The sequence below is a fragment of the Grammomys surdaster genome, unplaced genomic scaffold, assembly GCF_004785775.1.
Source record: "Grammomys surdaster isolate TR1022 unplaced genomic scaffold, NIH_TR_1.0 267, whole genome shotgun sequence".
Lineage (NCBI taxonomy): Eukaryota > Metazoa > Chordata > Mammalia > Rodentia > Muridae > Grammomys > Grammomys surdaster.
The window spans coordinates 3,211,990-3,225,305 of record NW_021604708.1 but is presented as its reverse complement, the minus strand read 5'-3'; the positions used below and the strand labels follow the sequence as shown (position 1 = coordinate 3,225,305).

Sequence of the window (13,316 nt, the reverse complement as noted above, 5' to 3'; positions counted from 1 at the left end):
ATTTTCTGTGTAATATTTATTGACTAAAAACAAACATGCAGAAAATCCCGAGATTCAATGAAGACATAGTAAAAATAGAGAGAAACACCCTTCCCCCCAGCCTCATTCCCAGAGCCCCTGATGTCTATGTGTCATTCAATCAGAAGATTCACACCTTTGGGATGGTATCTATTACATCTTTTAATCTTTTAGCGCTACAGTCCTGTAACATTTTGAGGCTTTACTTCTCTCTGGTCAGCCTGAATGCTAAAAAACACAGTTCAGATTCCTAGGCATACCTAAGTCAATAAAAAGTCTCAGAACTGGAAATAGTACATGTTCTTAAAATTGTACTTAAAACCTCAGACGCAGTGGTTCTAAACCTTCCTAATACTGGGACCCATTACTACAGCACCTCATGTTGTGGTTACCCTCACCCATAAAATTATTTCATTGCTTAACTGTAATTTTGCTACTGTCATGAATTGTAACATAAATGTCTGAAATACTACTGGGGGTGTGTGTCCCGATTCATAGGTTCAGAAGACAATATATTATTTTCTATTTGGTGAAATAAGAGACAAACTTGTTTTTTCACAATTCATAAATTGTCTCTATTGAGGGCAGAAAGAATTGTATAGACACACTTAGGACAGAGTGTTAAATTCTTAACTCCTGGCTCTTCTCTTGTCTCAGGCCCCGCCTTGTCTCCTAAGCCTTTTCATAGGATGAAGGTAAGAAGGGCGGGAATTGGCTGTTGTTCCCGCCCCTTCCCTTCAGGTTTTCAATCAGGTCCGCCATGTTATTATAAAAGCCAGACGGGCGCCTGTTATAGCCACTGGGCAGTGAGCTTAGTTTCTAGTGTAGAAGGATGTCTGGACGTGGGAAAGGGGGGAAGGGCCTTGGTAAGGGCGGTGCTAAGCGCCACCGTAAAGTCCTCCGCGACAACATCCAGGGCATCACCAAGCCCGCCATCCGCCGCCTGGCCCGGCGCGGAGGAGTGAAGCGCATCTCCGGCCTCATCTATGAGGAGACCCGCGGTGTGCTGAAGGTGTTCCTGGAGAACGTGATCCGCGACGCCGTCACCTACACGGAGCACGCCAAGCGCAAGACCGTCACCGCCATGGACGTGGTCTACGCGCTCAAGCGCCAGGGCCGCACGCTCTATGGCTTCGGCGGTTAAGGTTACCAATTTTCCCCTCACCCATAAACCAAAGGCCCTTTTCAGGGCCACTACCTTTTCATTTAAAGGAGCTGAATTACGTTAGTCGAATACAATTACCTGAGGTTTTTACCTTTTCCTATTACAGAACACAGGCACATGGCGATTATAAAATGCCTAAAGTCTCAAGTCTGGGGAAAATCCAATTACCTCTAACAATATCTTACAGGTATTGATTGTGAGACAATTTGAGTAGTTTGCCCTTGACCTAGGTAACGCCAGTGTGGCTCCTAATTTGATAGCCACCTCACTCAGCCATTAGCCTCTCGTAGATGTACAGACTTTTGTGTGCTAAGGTTTTTGTTTTGGTTTTTGTTTTGTTTCTTGTTTTTTTCCCTTTCCCTGCAGAAGACTAGGTTGCTCAGCGTGTACATGGTGGCTTTTTACCTTTTGTAACTCCAGTTCCAGGGATCTTACCGCACAGGGGATGCCCTTATATGCATGTGACGGACATAAAGGTACAAGCTATCAGAGAAAGGACATTTAGGTTCTGGCCAGCAGTTAAAGATAGAAAAAGAAAAAAGGGAAAAATTGCAGTTTCAGAAAGTGGGGCAGATGCAGTAAAATTTCATAGCTCCTCAGCTTGGTTCAATTATGTTGTGTTGAAGTTTGGGAGTGAAAAATACTGCATCTCGTAAAAGGAAAAAATATTCTGTATATCTCTAGCATGGCTTAAAGTGAAACCACCTAATGTGGTTTTAGGAGTTTCCATCTAGGCCAGAGATTATATTCTCTTGACCAGAATTTTTTTTTTTTTCATAATGGGCCTTTATTGTTACTTAAACTATATGCACACACACTTGTGTGTGTGTGTGTGTGTGTGTGTGTGTTTGTATTAAAGTTTTATGTGTACAAGTGTTTAATCTGCTCTTATAAGTGGTGGAAGGGGGGAAGGCATGGGAAGAGTGAGGTGGGTTCTGGGACTGGCTCAATACATAGTGTTTGTTTAGGCAGGCCTACCATTCCATCTCCAGTATTGGTTTCCTAAAAGCAGACCTGGTGGCTCATTCTTTAATATCAGCACTCAGGAGGTGGAGACTTGAGGGTAAGAGATCAAGATCATCCTCTTTTCAAGGCCTTTAAGGTATAGATGCTATCCTGTCTCACATCCAAACCCTCTAATCAATCCAGTCCTTGGAAACCGAGGAAGGCTGAATGTCTTCAAGTTTCCTACTCTGGAGCTTTCTACAATTTCTTCCCCTCCCTTCTTTCATTCTTTCCATGGCTTCTGTGTATCAGCCCTGGCCTGGAACTTGCTCTGTACCCCAGGCTGGCCTACAGCTCACAGAGATCTTCCTGCCTCTGCCTCTCAAGTACTGGGATTAAAATCTTGGGCCACCACACCCAGCTTTCTCTTAATTTCCTAACCTGTAAAATAAACACCAGAGTTTGACATACAAATCTTATATCTATTCCTCAAGGAAAACTTCATATGGTACAGAACTTCCTTAACTTTAATCAGCATTATCAGTTGTTCCCAAAGAATCACCAGAGAAGAAACATCAGTGTCCCCTGAGAACTTAACCATTTTTTTTTATTTGTGTTGTTTGTGTGTTTGTTACCTTTATATAAGTGTTAGTGATCAAACTCAGTGCATCGGGCTCACAGGGCACTTGCTTTAACTGTCCTTCCAGCCCTTCCCTCCAATAATTTAAAAAAAAAAAAAAAGACTCAAACTTTGTAATGAATAAAAACTTGGGTACTGAAATCATCAATGTTTAGCTTTGGACTCTGGGACAAGGCCTTCCTCCAGGTTCTCCCATCATCCCTCAGTCTGTACCTGGAATATCTTGCCCCTAACCCTGAAATTTCCAGCCCAGAGCCTGGGCTGCCCTTCCCCCAGAGGCTCTTCCTGATGTAATTCATTTTGGACTTCCTGACTTTTCTTTCTTCAAATTTCCCCTTTCTCCCTTGGTGTGCCTCACTTCTCTCTTTCTCTCCCCCACCCCCTCTGCCTATGGTGACTTCCCTGGCCTTGGGGCCAGGGAACTCACCTGAGAGCAGCTTCCCAATAAATAGAATCCATACATATATATATATATATATATATATATATATATATATATATATATATACACACACACACACACACATATATACATATATTCCACTTAATATAATCTAGTCTGGCTTGAATTGGCTCATTTAGTTGTAAGAGAAGTAATTTATCAGTCAGTATGCCCTTCAACAAGCCCAAAACAATACTCACATCACTTTGGAGTCTAGATTTTTTTCTTTTGTTTTTGTATCTATTTTAAAGTAGATTCTTGCAATGTAGGCAGGACAGTCCTGAATAGTAAGATGAGGTAGAGAAAATCTGCACAGAACAGAAACTAAAAGGGGCATGGGGAATTTCAACCAGTGGGAAAAGATTAAAAAACAAAACAATCACCTGAGAGGAACCTTATGCGTTTGGGTTTTATGGAGAGCTAGTGAGTACTCCACTGGAATTCTGGTTTTAAGATCAGTGGGGGTGGCTGAAGGCCTCTGAGCAGGGACAGTCAGGAATGCTTTGATAACGAACTTCACAGCAAGCTTGGGGTTACACATTCCAGTGCATAGCTGGAAGTCAGGCTGAAGTCTCTGAGGCCAGCTTCGTTTAGTGAGTTTCAGACTTTGTCCCAAGAAACAAACAAAAAAAAAAAAAAAAAAAAAAACCAAACACACAAAGAAACAAACCACAAACAAGAAAAGAGGAACATTACAAGGTATAGTGGTCTACACCTAAAGTTCCATATTTACAGGGTGAAGCAGGAACATTGTTGAAAGTTTTAGTTTGGGCTTCATAGTTGAATTACAGGGTAGCCGGGGCTACAGACAGAAAGAAAACAAAGCTAAGCAAAACAAAAGGAAACAAAATATTACCATGAACATTTTAACTCTGATGTGTAAATAATTCACAAGGAAGTTTCAGTATTGTTTCTAAAGTCATTCTGAGTAAAGTTGACTTGTAGTTTTTAAAAAGTTAAAAAAAAAAAAACCCTAAACATTTGTGTGTGTGTGTTCTACTTGCTCTGGGATGTCTGTAGGTCAAAGGACCTGTTTTGTAGGTGCTAGGGGACATAACTCAGGTTTCAGCCTTGGTGGCAAAAAAACTTTATACAATGAGTAGTTTCCTGGATTGAAGTTGCAATTTTGTCACTTTAAAGTGGAACGGTTCTTAGAATTTACTTTTAAAGCCTCTTGGATTGCAGCTGCAATTTTGTTACTTTAAAATGGATAGTTTCTTTGTATTTACTTTTAAAGCCTAGGAAGGTTGCCATGGACTAGGCTGTATGGAGGAGGCAAGACTGTAGCTTTCTGGAACTGGGCCTTTAGTTCATCCCCAACACCTGTGATAGATACTTCCAACGCCCAGCACTTCCTGATACTCCTCCTCCTCCTCCTCCTCCTCCTCCTCCTCCTCCTCCTCCTCCTCCTCCTCCTTCTTCTTCTTCTTCTTCTTCTTCTTTTCTTTCTTTCCTTTTTCCTCACAAGACTCGGCCACGGTCCCTCCCTGCGGGGACCAATAGCTCAAACTCAGAAGCTGTAGACTCCAGAATCTGGCAAATTAAAGAGATAGGAGTCCACAGAGCCACACCTAACATTCCATGGCCTTAACTGCGAGGAAAATGTGGCTACATGCTAGGAAATGATTTATTTTTTCCAGGTTCCTTTACAAAAACGAGTCACCATAGGGCTTTGGGAATTTTTCTTGGTGTTTAAAAACTACCCAGTAGTTCAGGAAAGAGAAGTAAGTACATTAAATGCTTGCAAGCCTGCCTACTTTTTCCCTTTCAGTTTTACAAATCCCTTCACCGTTTCCTGTAATTAATAAGTAAACAAAGTAAACGTTTTTAAAAAATGGAGATTTTGTTGCTTCTCCCACAAGTTAGTTCATATTCAAAAGCCTTAAAGTCCAAAAGCTCTAGGCCTTTTGAAGTGAGGACCAGGAAAGAATTACGAGCGGTAATCGCTCGAGCTGGCCCTTCACTCAGACTTTCGCTTTCAGCGAGCTGAACTGAGCTCTCTCCAGGGCGGCGCCGCATAAAATGGCGACCTGAGAGCCACTAAAAACCAGTTTAACAGGAACCGAGCTCAAAATCCTGCGTTTTGATCGAAATTAGTAGACATTGGTAAATGAGTTTTATGTAGCTTAGCTAAACCTGGTAATAAACCCACGGTTCCACTCCACCTTCCTGTGCCAATGTAAATTCCCAAGGAAGACTTAGAACAAAAGCACGGATATACCCTATCGATGTGGACGCTAGGAGATGCCAGTGTTATACCTAGCTTGTGATGCTGAAACAAATCCTTCCAGGTCCATTATTTAGAACAGAAATGTAGCCCCCCCCCCCCCCCACGGTATAATACAAAACAGTTGATACTTGGCAACTCTCCTAACAGCTTGAACCGATTAGATTAACTTTTGTCTCAGAAAATAAAGGGCAACCATATTGCTGGTATTAACAAGCGCATAGCTCTTAATTGTGAACTGTTGGGTGGCTCTGAAAAGAGCCTTTGGGTTAGGAGTGAGTTATAAACTCACTTGGAGCTGGTGTACTTGGTGACGGCCTTGGTGCCCTCGGACACGGCGTGCTTGGCCAGCTCCCCGGGCAGCAGCAGGCGCACGGCCGTCTGGATCTCCCGGGACGTGATGGTCGAGCGCTTGTTGTAATGCGCCAGGCGCGACGCCTCGCCGGCGATGCGCTCGAAGATGTCGTTGACGAACGAGTTCATGATGCCCATGGCCTTGGAGGAGATGCCGGTGTCGGGGTGCACTTGCTTCAGCACCTTGTACACGTACACCGAGTAGCTCTCCTTGCGGCTGCGCTTGCGCTTCTTGCCGTCCTTCTTCTGTGCCTTGGTCACGGCCTTCTTGGAGCCCTTCTTCGGGGCGGGAGCGGACTTGGCTGGCTCAGGCATCTTCAAGATCTCTTTCTCTAGTAGAAAAAGAAAGTGAGTTGCCGTGCATTGTTTCCTTATTTGTAGGCAGTCGTATGCAAATTAAGGCTTACTTTTACCCAGTATGATTGGTTAGCGGTTACAAAGGACGGTCTATTCTCCCATTGGTCAAGTCCTAGTCTTGTAATAATTTTCAAGCGACTATGCTTCTTAACGCTCCTTAACCAAATTGATTTCTTTCTAAAGGTTTTAGATTAAAATTTTTTAAAAACAGAAGCTGCTCTATTTTGAAATTGCAGAAGTTAAAGCTTGCGCTCCATTTAGTATCAAATATTCTGAAACCATTGAAACGTTCCTGTAAAAACTGTATTTTAACACTTCAATCTAAGTTTTGGTCCAGAGAAGGAAAAAGAGCAGAAAAGATCCAGCCGACTTCCAAGCTTCCCGGAGTCTCCAAGGCAGGACAATTTAGTTTACAGGAAGGAAATCTTCAAGTGAAAGCAAACGTTTGGGAGTAAATCTTACAGATGACAAAAGTTAAGAGACGGGATAAGACGTCTTGTTTGAAAAGAATAAACAGAACAGTTTAGTCGAGTTGGAAGATCGCGTAATTGGCGAAGGTGGACTGGATGGAAGCATTAAGATTAACATATGAAAGGAGCTAGATTGCTGAGGAAGGCTGGAAATCCTTCCAGTAACAGCCTATTTAAAAAAAAAAAAAAAAAAAAGGCGGGCTGTCCGTAGGTGGCTTTCTGGGAAACTTCCTTAACCCTCTTGGCCACTGCCTGCTTGGATGCTTTTCCTTTATCGTCTGTCGCTAGTTACTTGCAACCACGTGGCCCTGGTGCAATCCTTTCCCCTGAGACATAAACCTGGAATTTGGTGACCTCTGCTTAGCTGGACTAACATTTTGCATAGTACTGTGGGCTACTCTGTTTCTGACTTCCAAGGATATCTTAAAAGTATGATTTAAAAGTATGATCCTGGGAGGCAGAGGCAGGCGGATTTCTGAGTTCGAGGCCAGTCTGCTCTACAGAGTGAGTTCCAGAACAGCCAGGCCTACACAGAGGAAACAGGGGGGGGGGGGGGCGCGGGGGGGGGGGGAGTATGATCCTACACCGATCAGTCTCTTCCTCCGCCCCTCCCTTTCTCCCTCCCTCCCTCTGTTCTTCCTCCTCCCCCTGCCCCCCTCCCCCCTAGGTTTCTCAGGTTTCAGCACAGCTCCTGTACTGTTTGTCTTTCAAACTCTAAAAACTGGCATTGATCTTCTGAATCTGTTTTTAAGTTCTTGTATTAATGAGATTAAGAGCTCAAAGAGGGAATACCAGTTTCTTGATAAGCATCAGAACTAAAATTTTAATTTAGTGGAAATATCAAAAGAAAAATATCTAGCCTTTGGTGTTTGTGAGTTTAGTGTTTTGTTTTTGACACTCTGCCCTCCTTTCTATTCTTATTTCCGAGGCTGGTCCAGAACTCACTGTCCATGGAGGCTGACCTTGATAGGATGCCAATACTGCTTCTGTCACTCAGATGCTTAGCTTATGGATATGAGTCAACATGCACAGCTGACCTATCTCTGATTTTTTTATTTTAATTTTAATTATTTTATTTAATATTTATTAACATAGTTAACATATAATTATGTAATGTAAATATATTTACTAATATAAGTAAATAAAATTTCATTTTAATTATTGCTAAAGACTTAAATTTCTTCACTTTTATATCTAGCTTTTTAAAAAATGAGGCTTACACATAGGTAATGAAGACAATGATTAAAAAAAAAATTAAATACTGAGAGCTACGTAACAGTGCTGAAGTTTTTTTTATCCCTGATTGAAGATAATAGTAGTTATTTATTTTCTGTAAGGTTTAATATAGCCCATGTGATCTTACACTTATTCTGTAGCCAAGGGTAGCCTTCAACTTCTAAGCATTTTGCCTCCATTTCAAGTGCTGGAATTATAAGCATGAGGTCACTGTGCATATTTGTAGAATCTTAAATAAAAATTTTTATGCATGTGTCTATGGTATGTATTTGTGTATTTGTGTCTTGGCATGCCTCTGGAGATCTAAGGACAATTTTGGTGCCTGTTCTACTTTCCGCATTGAGGTGTGTGTGTGTGTGTTCCTTGCAGTGTATACCAAGATTGTTGGTCCTTGAATTCCCATGGAATACCCTTTCGTCTTCTAGTAGGAATACTGGAATTACAGATGTACTCCATTGTTTTGGGTGTATATGGGTTCTGGGGATTCAAACTCAGGTCCTTATGCTTGAATGGCAAATATTTACTTGCTTAGTCACCGTCATTTGTAGGTTTTAAAAATACAAAACTAAAGTCACTTATGCAAATTAAATTTATGTGGAGCATATTAGAATTATAAAATAAGTCCTGGTAACAAATACCCTAGGTTAAAAGCTATGGTATGAAAACTGGGCATGTATTAATAGCTCAGTTATAGAGTGACAGCCTAGCACGCTCATGGCTGTGAGTTCAATGTATTTTTGGCAAAATATTGTATCTCTTTGGCTTCCTATCAACACCCTATGAGCTACCTGACATGGATGCTAGGAGCCAAACTCTGGTCCTTTTTAAGAGAAGTACCTGTTTTAACTGCTAAGCCATTTCTCCAGATCTTTAAGGTCTATTTTGCTAAGAACTTTCTTGCATGTTTTCTGGTAGAGATAAAACACATTTATCTAGGACCTGTGTAAAGAACAATTTAATTAATTCCAAGAATCTCTAATTATCTTTCATAGCAGTCAATTCTTAGTTTTCCTACGACAACATACATGCCCTTCTGTTGTGATCATGTATCCCTTTTTTGAGAGCAGTGGTTGAGTTTCACTTCATTTTTATCTGCAAAGAAGTACCAGGTTGAATCCAACTATTTGAGCCCAGGAATTGGAAGTCAGCATGACAAAGTAGAGAGATACCATCTTAAATAAGAAAAAGTTAGAGGAAGAGTAGGGTGAGGATGAGTGTAGGACCCCAAAGGGCTGCCATGTCCTGGCTGAGACTTTCCGTGTGCTGCTGTCTGCCAAGTAACATTCTGCTGTTCTTTTTAAAATCAAAACATCCTGATGTAGGCATGGTGCCCCAGGTAGGGAATTTACACTTGACAGCCCATTACCCCCCAGTTGAGTTCCTGTTTGTGTTTTTCTTTCCCTGGCTTGATGTATATATTTAACCTGCTCAGTAAAAGCTTTGGCATTCTCTCTTAACAAATGACCTGAGTCTGTGTCTTCCTTTAATCCCCCAGGCCTATGCCTGAGTTCGGTACTGTGGCAGCATGGGCACTATCAGATGAGGAGAGGAAAGAGACTAGTAAACTGACTAAGAAGCTGTCACAGAGCATACATATATGGATAACTCAGTGAGCCACAGTATGTAATCAATGCTAATGAGGAACCCTGTTTAGGGAAATGATGTCCACTTGGCTTGTACAAGCCAGGTATGCCCTTAGCAGAATCCAGAGATATTTCATGTAGTCACCTTGCCTACAGTCCCACCACTCCCTTGATAGAAACCTTTGAGGAAGTTATCAAAAGCACATGAAATTCTTTCATTTTTCCTCTGGGAGGAGTGTTGGTTATGTTTCCCAGGCTAGTCAGGAACTGGTGGGAGCAGTGCAGCCTGTCTATCTCAGCCTTCTACACATCAGGGACTACAAGTTTACACCACCTACTATGGTGGATTCTTTCATGTCAGGAGTCATAATGGGACAAGTTAATAACTAGCAGGTGATCATCCTGAAAAGGCCTGCCTTGGATTATTATATACTCTGCAACAGATGAGTCCTTATTCAGCAATGTTGCAAGGAACTCATTTTAGGAAAGATTCCTGCTATTTATATGCTTTTCCTATTACTATTAAACAAATATAACAATCACTAAGCAATAGCTCACCCCTTTGGAGCGGATCTCTGCAGATCCATGAAGATGTACTGTCTTGTAGTGATGTTATATAGACAAATAAATGACTTCTTAAGTCTTAATGATGATCCTATAAGAATTCTTAAAATTATATCAATGATTATTTAGCTCTTTTATACTGGGACTGCTATTAGGTCCCTTTCTGACAGTCAAAGCTGCAATGAGAACTCTGCCAGTCTCCCAAGTGTCATCAGTTAATGGCTCTTAGATAGTAACCAGACTTTCTCCTACTCAGTGCACCTTCCAAGAGGTTGTAAAACAATTAACCAAAGGTCATTAAAAGGGAACTAACAATTTATTACAGGCACTAGGACAGAAGATAAAATATTGCCTGGGTTTATCTATACAAAACTTCACTAATAACTTATAGTTTTAAACCTTCAGTGAACCTGTGGAACTAGACAGGTGATGGATGTTTAGCCAGGTAATTACTCCTAATGGATATGCATGTAAACATTCTCTGTTCTAAACTTCTATTTCAATTTATGATTTGATATTTGGTGTGAACTTGTGATGAACTTTGTAACATGTGATCACATATTCCTGAAAGATGTATAAGTACTGAGGACAAAGAAATGAGAGGTAGGTAGAATAGAGAGATAGAATAGAATTTTTTCCCTTTCCCCAGGTAGAGTAGAATGTTCCCCTTTCCCTGCTTAGGATCTTTCCGCTTCTCCCCTTAGATAGCTTTAATAGGAAACTTTTAACAACTTAGTAATAAATGCTATAGCCACATCTCTGAGTGTCTTTTCTTCCTGGGACTTCAGACTAGCAGGGTGAAAGTTAGAGCCCAGCAATTCCTGCTGAGATAGAACAAAGGTCACATTGCCTAATCCTCCACTGTTAGGCTACATGTGTTAATCACCTAAGCCTGCAGTCGTTTACTCCAGAAGGAGCAAGAAGTTTTTAGGACTTTTTAGAAGTTATCATCAACATTTCAGTACAGGTCAGAGAGCCAGAAAGCCCTGAGACCCTCAGGGGACTTTAAAGCCATCACCAGAGTCCTACTCTGTGCCCTCACCACTACTTTCTCTGGGCTCAGAGGCTCTCGGCACTTTGATACATCAGACCTTTTGCCTTGCTAGGCATTGTCTGGAAGGCCATCTATAACTTATATGTTGATTCACACCACTTCCTGCCCCATACACCTAACAATTAGATAAAACAAACAAAAACTTGACAATATTTGCTCTTTTTGCTTGTGTTTTAATGTCTAACTCAATCTATTGGACTTTTCAATGTTGACACTCTAGAGCTTTCTATTCTCACTTTTGTAAGTACATTAAATGTGCATAATTAAGGCTTATTAGTAATTACGCAGCATTTACTCACTTAATAAATAGTAAATATACCCAAACCAAGCAACCAACAAAATTCCCCAAAACAAACAAACAAAAAAGGCAAAAAGTTCATAAATGTTGGAGAAACAGATTAAAATGGAATAATTTGTGAAGTCATGCTCAGATAGAGTAGAGGTATATAGGTGTCTTAGGTATAGTTAAGCTATTGCAAAAATAATGTTCAAAATAGCACTTAATGGTTTTATGTTGATTAAAAAAAAAGCATATTTCCTTGGCTAGCCTGGAACTTGCTATGTAGTCCAAATTGGTCTTGAACTACAGCAATCCTTTAGTGCTGAGATGGCAGGTATGCATTTTCAGATACTGTTACTATGCATGAGAAAAGTTTTCTTTTGTGGTTTCTGTCAAAGGTGGCTAGCCTTTTAAAGGCCTGTATCTCCCAACTACTTAATCTCTCCTATCTGGTAAATGTTTTGTTTATACAAAGATCCTGCTTCATTCCTGGAGCTTGCTGACTGAGAGTGGCCATTCCCTTCCGTTTTCCTTCATTTCCTTTCTGCTAATTATGAATTTGCCAAACGTGTCAGATCTATGGGATGATACATAGTTACCACCTACATTAGACTAAAGTGTCATTGAACTTCCTGTCCAGGGTGTGCTAAATCTAGCCTAGCTTGGGTTCTGACAACTGTTTTTACAAGAGAAATTGCCTTTTCAAGTTTCCTTTGTTGGGTTTGGTATTTCTTTGTGGGACACTGAGAATGTTCTTTTCCAACAACTGTAGCCCTGCAGTAACGGATACCCAAGCACTTTTGAAAAACAAATCTGATGTAGTTGAAAAGCTAAATATCTGGATCAACTATTTCTCATACTAACTACTCTTAAATTGAGATGAGGTCTATGTCTGAATTACACATCAACTCTCAAGGATTTAATATTAAAAAAGGAAATAAATGATTTTATTAATAGCTTTTATATTAATTACATGTTGAAATGATAATGTTTTAGCTATGTTTGGTTAAGTAAAGACCATTAACTGTCAACACCTGTTGTTGCTATGCCATCCTTCTGCAAAGCTTCCACCAAGGGTAAGCCTAAATTCAAGGACAGCCTGTGATTCAGCTAAATCACTCCTTGACTTTCAGGTGTCTCTGTGGAAAAGGCAGGCAATTTGATAGCAAGAAGGAAAGTGCCTCTAGGTATGCTTTTTGAAAGATCTCTGAGCCCTTATCACCTCTAAAACCCTAGGAAAGGCCTGAAACTTGGAGCAATCCCACTCTGCTCTTTAAATATATTGAACTATAAAATATAGTTGTTCTGTTCTCCCTAAAAGGAACCTGGAGACTCCAAGTGAAGCTTTGCCCTAAGATCATTGTCTTCTCTTCCAGGAACTCCAAGTGTTAGCTTTTGCTGAACTGGACGCCTGCACAAAGCAAGTGGTACCAATTGTGGGTGTGACTGACACCTAGACTTGCAACCTGTAGGACACCTGACAGTTATAGGCACAGGGCAGTGACCAGAGAAGAAACAAGCTTGAGCTGATTTGTGTCCAGTAAGTCCCCAAGAACAAGGGAAACTCAGAAAGTATAAGGAAACATTATTTGACTTTGTTAAATAATATGTTGAAACTAAGAGGAATAAAAGTAACAATTTACTTTTAGAGGATTTAGAACAATGCTTAGATATTCTGATTTACTATAATCCTTGGTTCCCTGGAGAAGGAACCTTAGATCCTGGGAGCTGGTACCAGAGAGGGAAAATGATTAGATAAAAAGCATGAATTGGAGTTATCGATTAGATTTTACAGGAGACATTCTTTTTATGGTCTCCACTAATTCAATTATTGAATGCTTCCCAGGATAGGGACTTGTACAACTCTTAATTAAATATATTAAGAATTAATTCTTAATATATAATAATGAATAATTCATATATATATATACTCAATTGCTTAACTGGTCATGCTGGACCATGTAAACTTATGTGATGAAAA

The 13,316-nt window shown here is 40.6% G+C and overlaps 3 protein-coding genes across 3 annotated transcripts in view; 1 reads left to right on the top strand and 2 right to left on the bottom strand.

Moving 5' to 3' along the window:
• The window catches only part of LOC114628358, a 53,488-nt gene extending 52,316 nt beyond the window's left edge, over positions 1-1,172 (top strand). The window contains exon 10 of the mRNA XM_028776340.1: positions 842-1,172. Within this exon, the coding sequence (XP_028632173.1) occupies positions 842-1,162 (321 nt within the window). The 3' untranslated portion in view covers positions 1,163-1,172. The remainder of the gene's footprint in view (positions 1-841) is intronic.
• Positions 1,173-5,549: 4,377 nt separating this feature from the next.
• On the bottom strand, positions 5,550-6,124 carry LOC114628325 (histone H2B type 1). Its single transcript, XM_028776294.1, has one exon. The coding sequence runs from the start codon at positions 6,104-6,106 to the stop codon at positions 5,726-5,728; it is 381 nt and encodes a 126-aa protein (XP_028632127.1). The 5' UTR covers positions 6,107-6,124; the 3' UTR covers positions 5,550-5,725.
• The window catches only part of LOC114628299 (histone H3), a 132,596-nt gene continuing 125,009 nt past the window's right edge, over positions 5,730-13,316 (bottom strand). The window contains exon 2 of the mRNA XM_028776263.1: positions 5,730-6,093. The gene's annotated coding sequence lies outside the window, so the exon portion shown is untranslated. The remainder of the gene's footprint in view (positions 6,094-13,316) is intronic.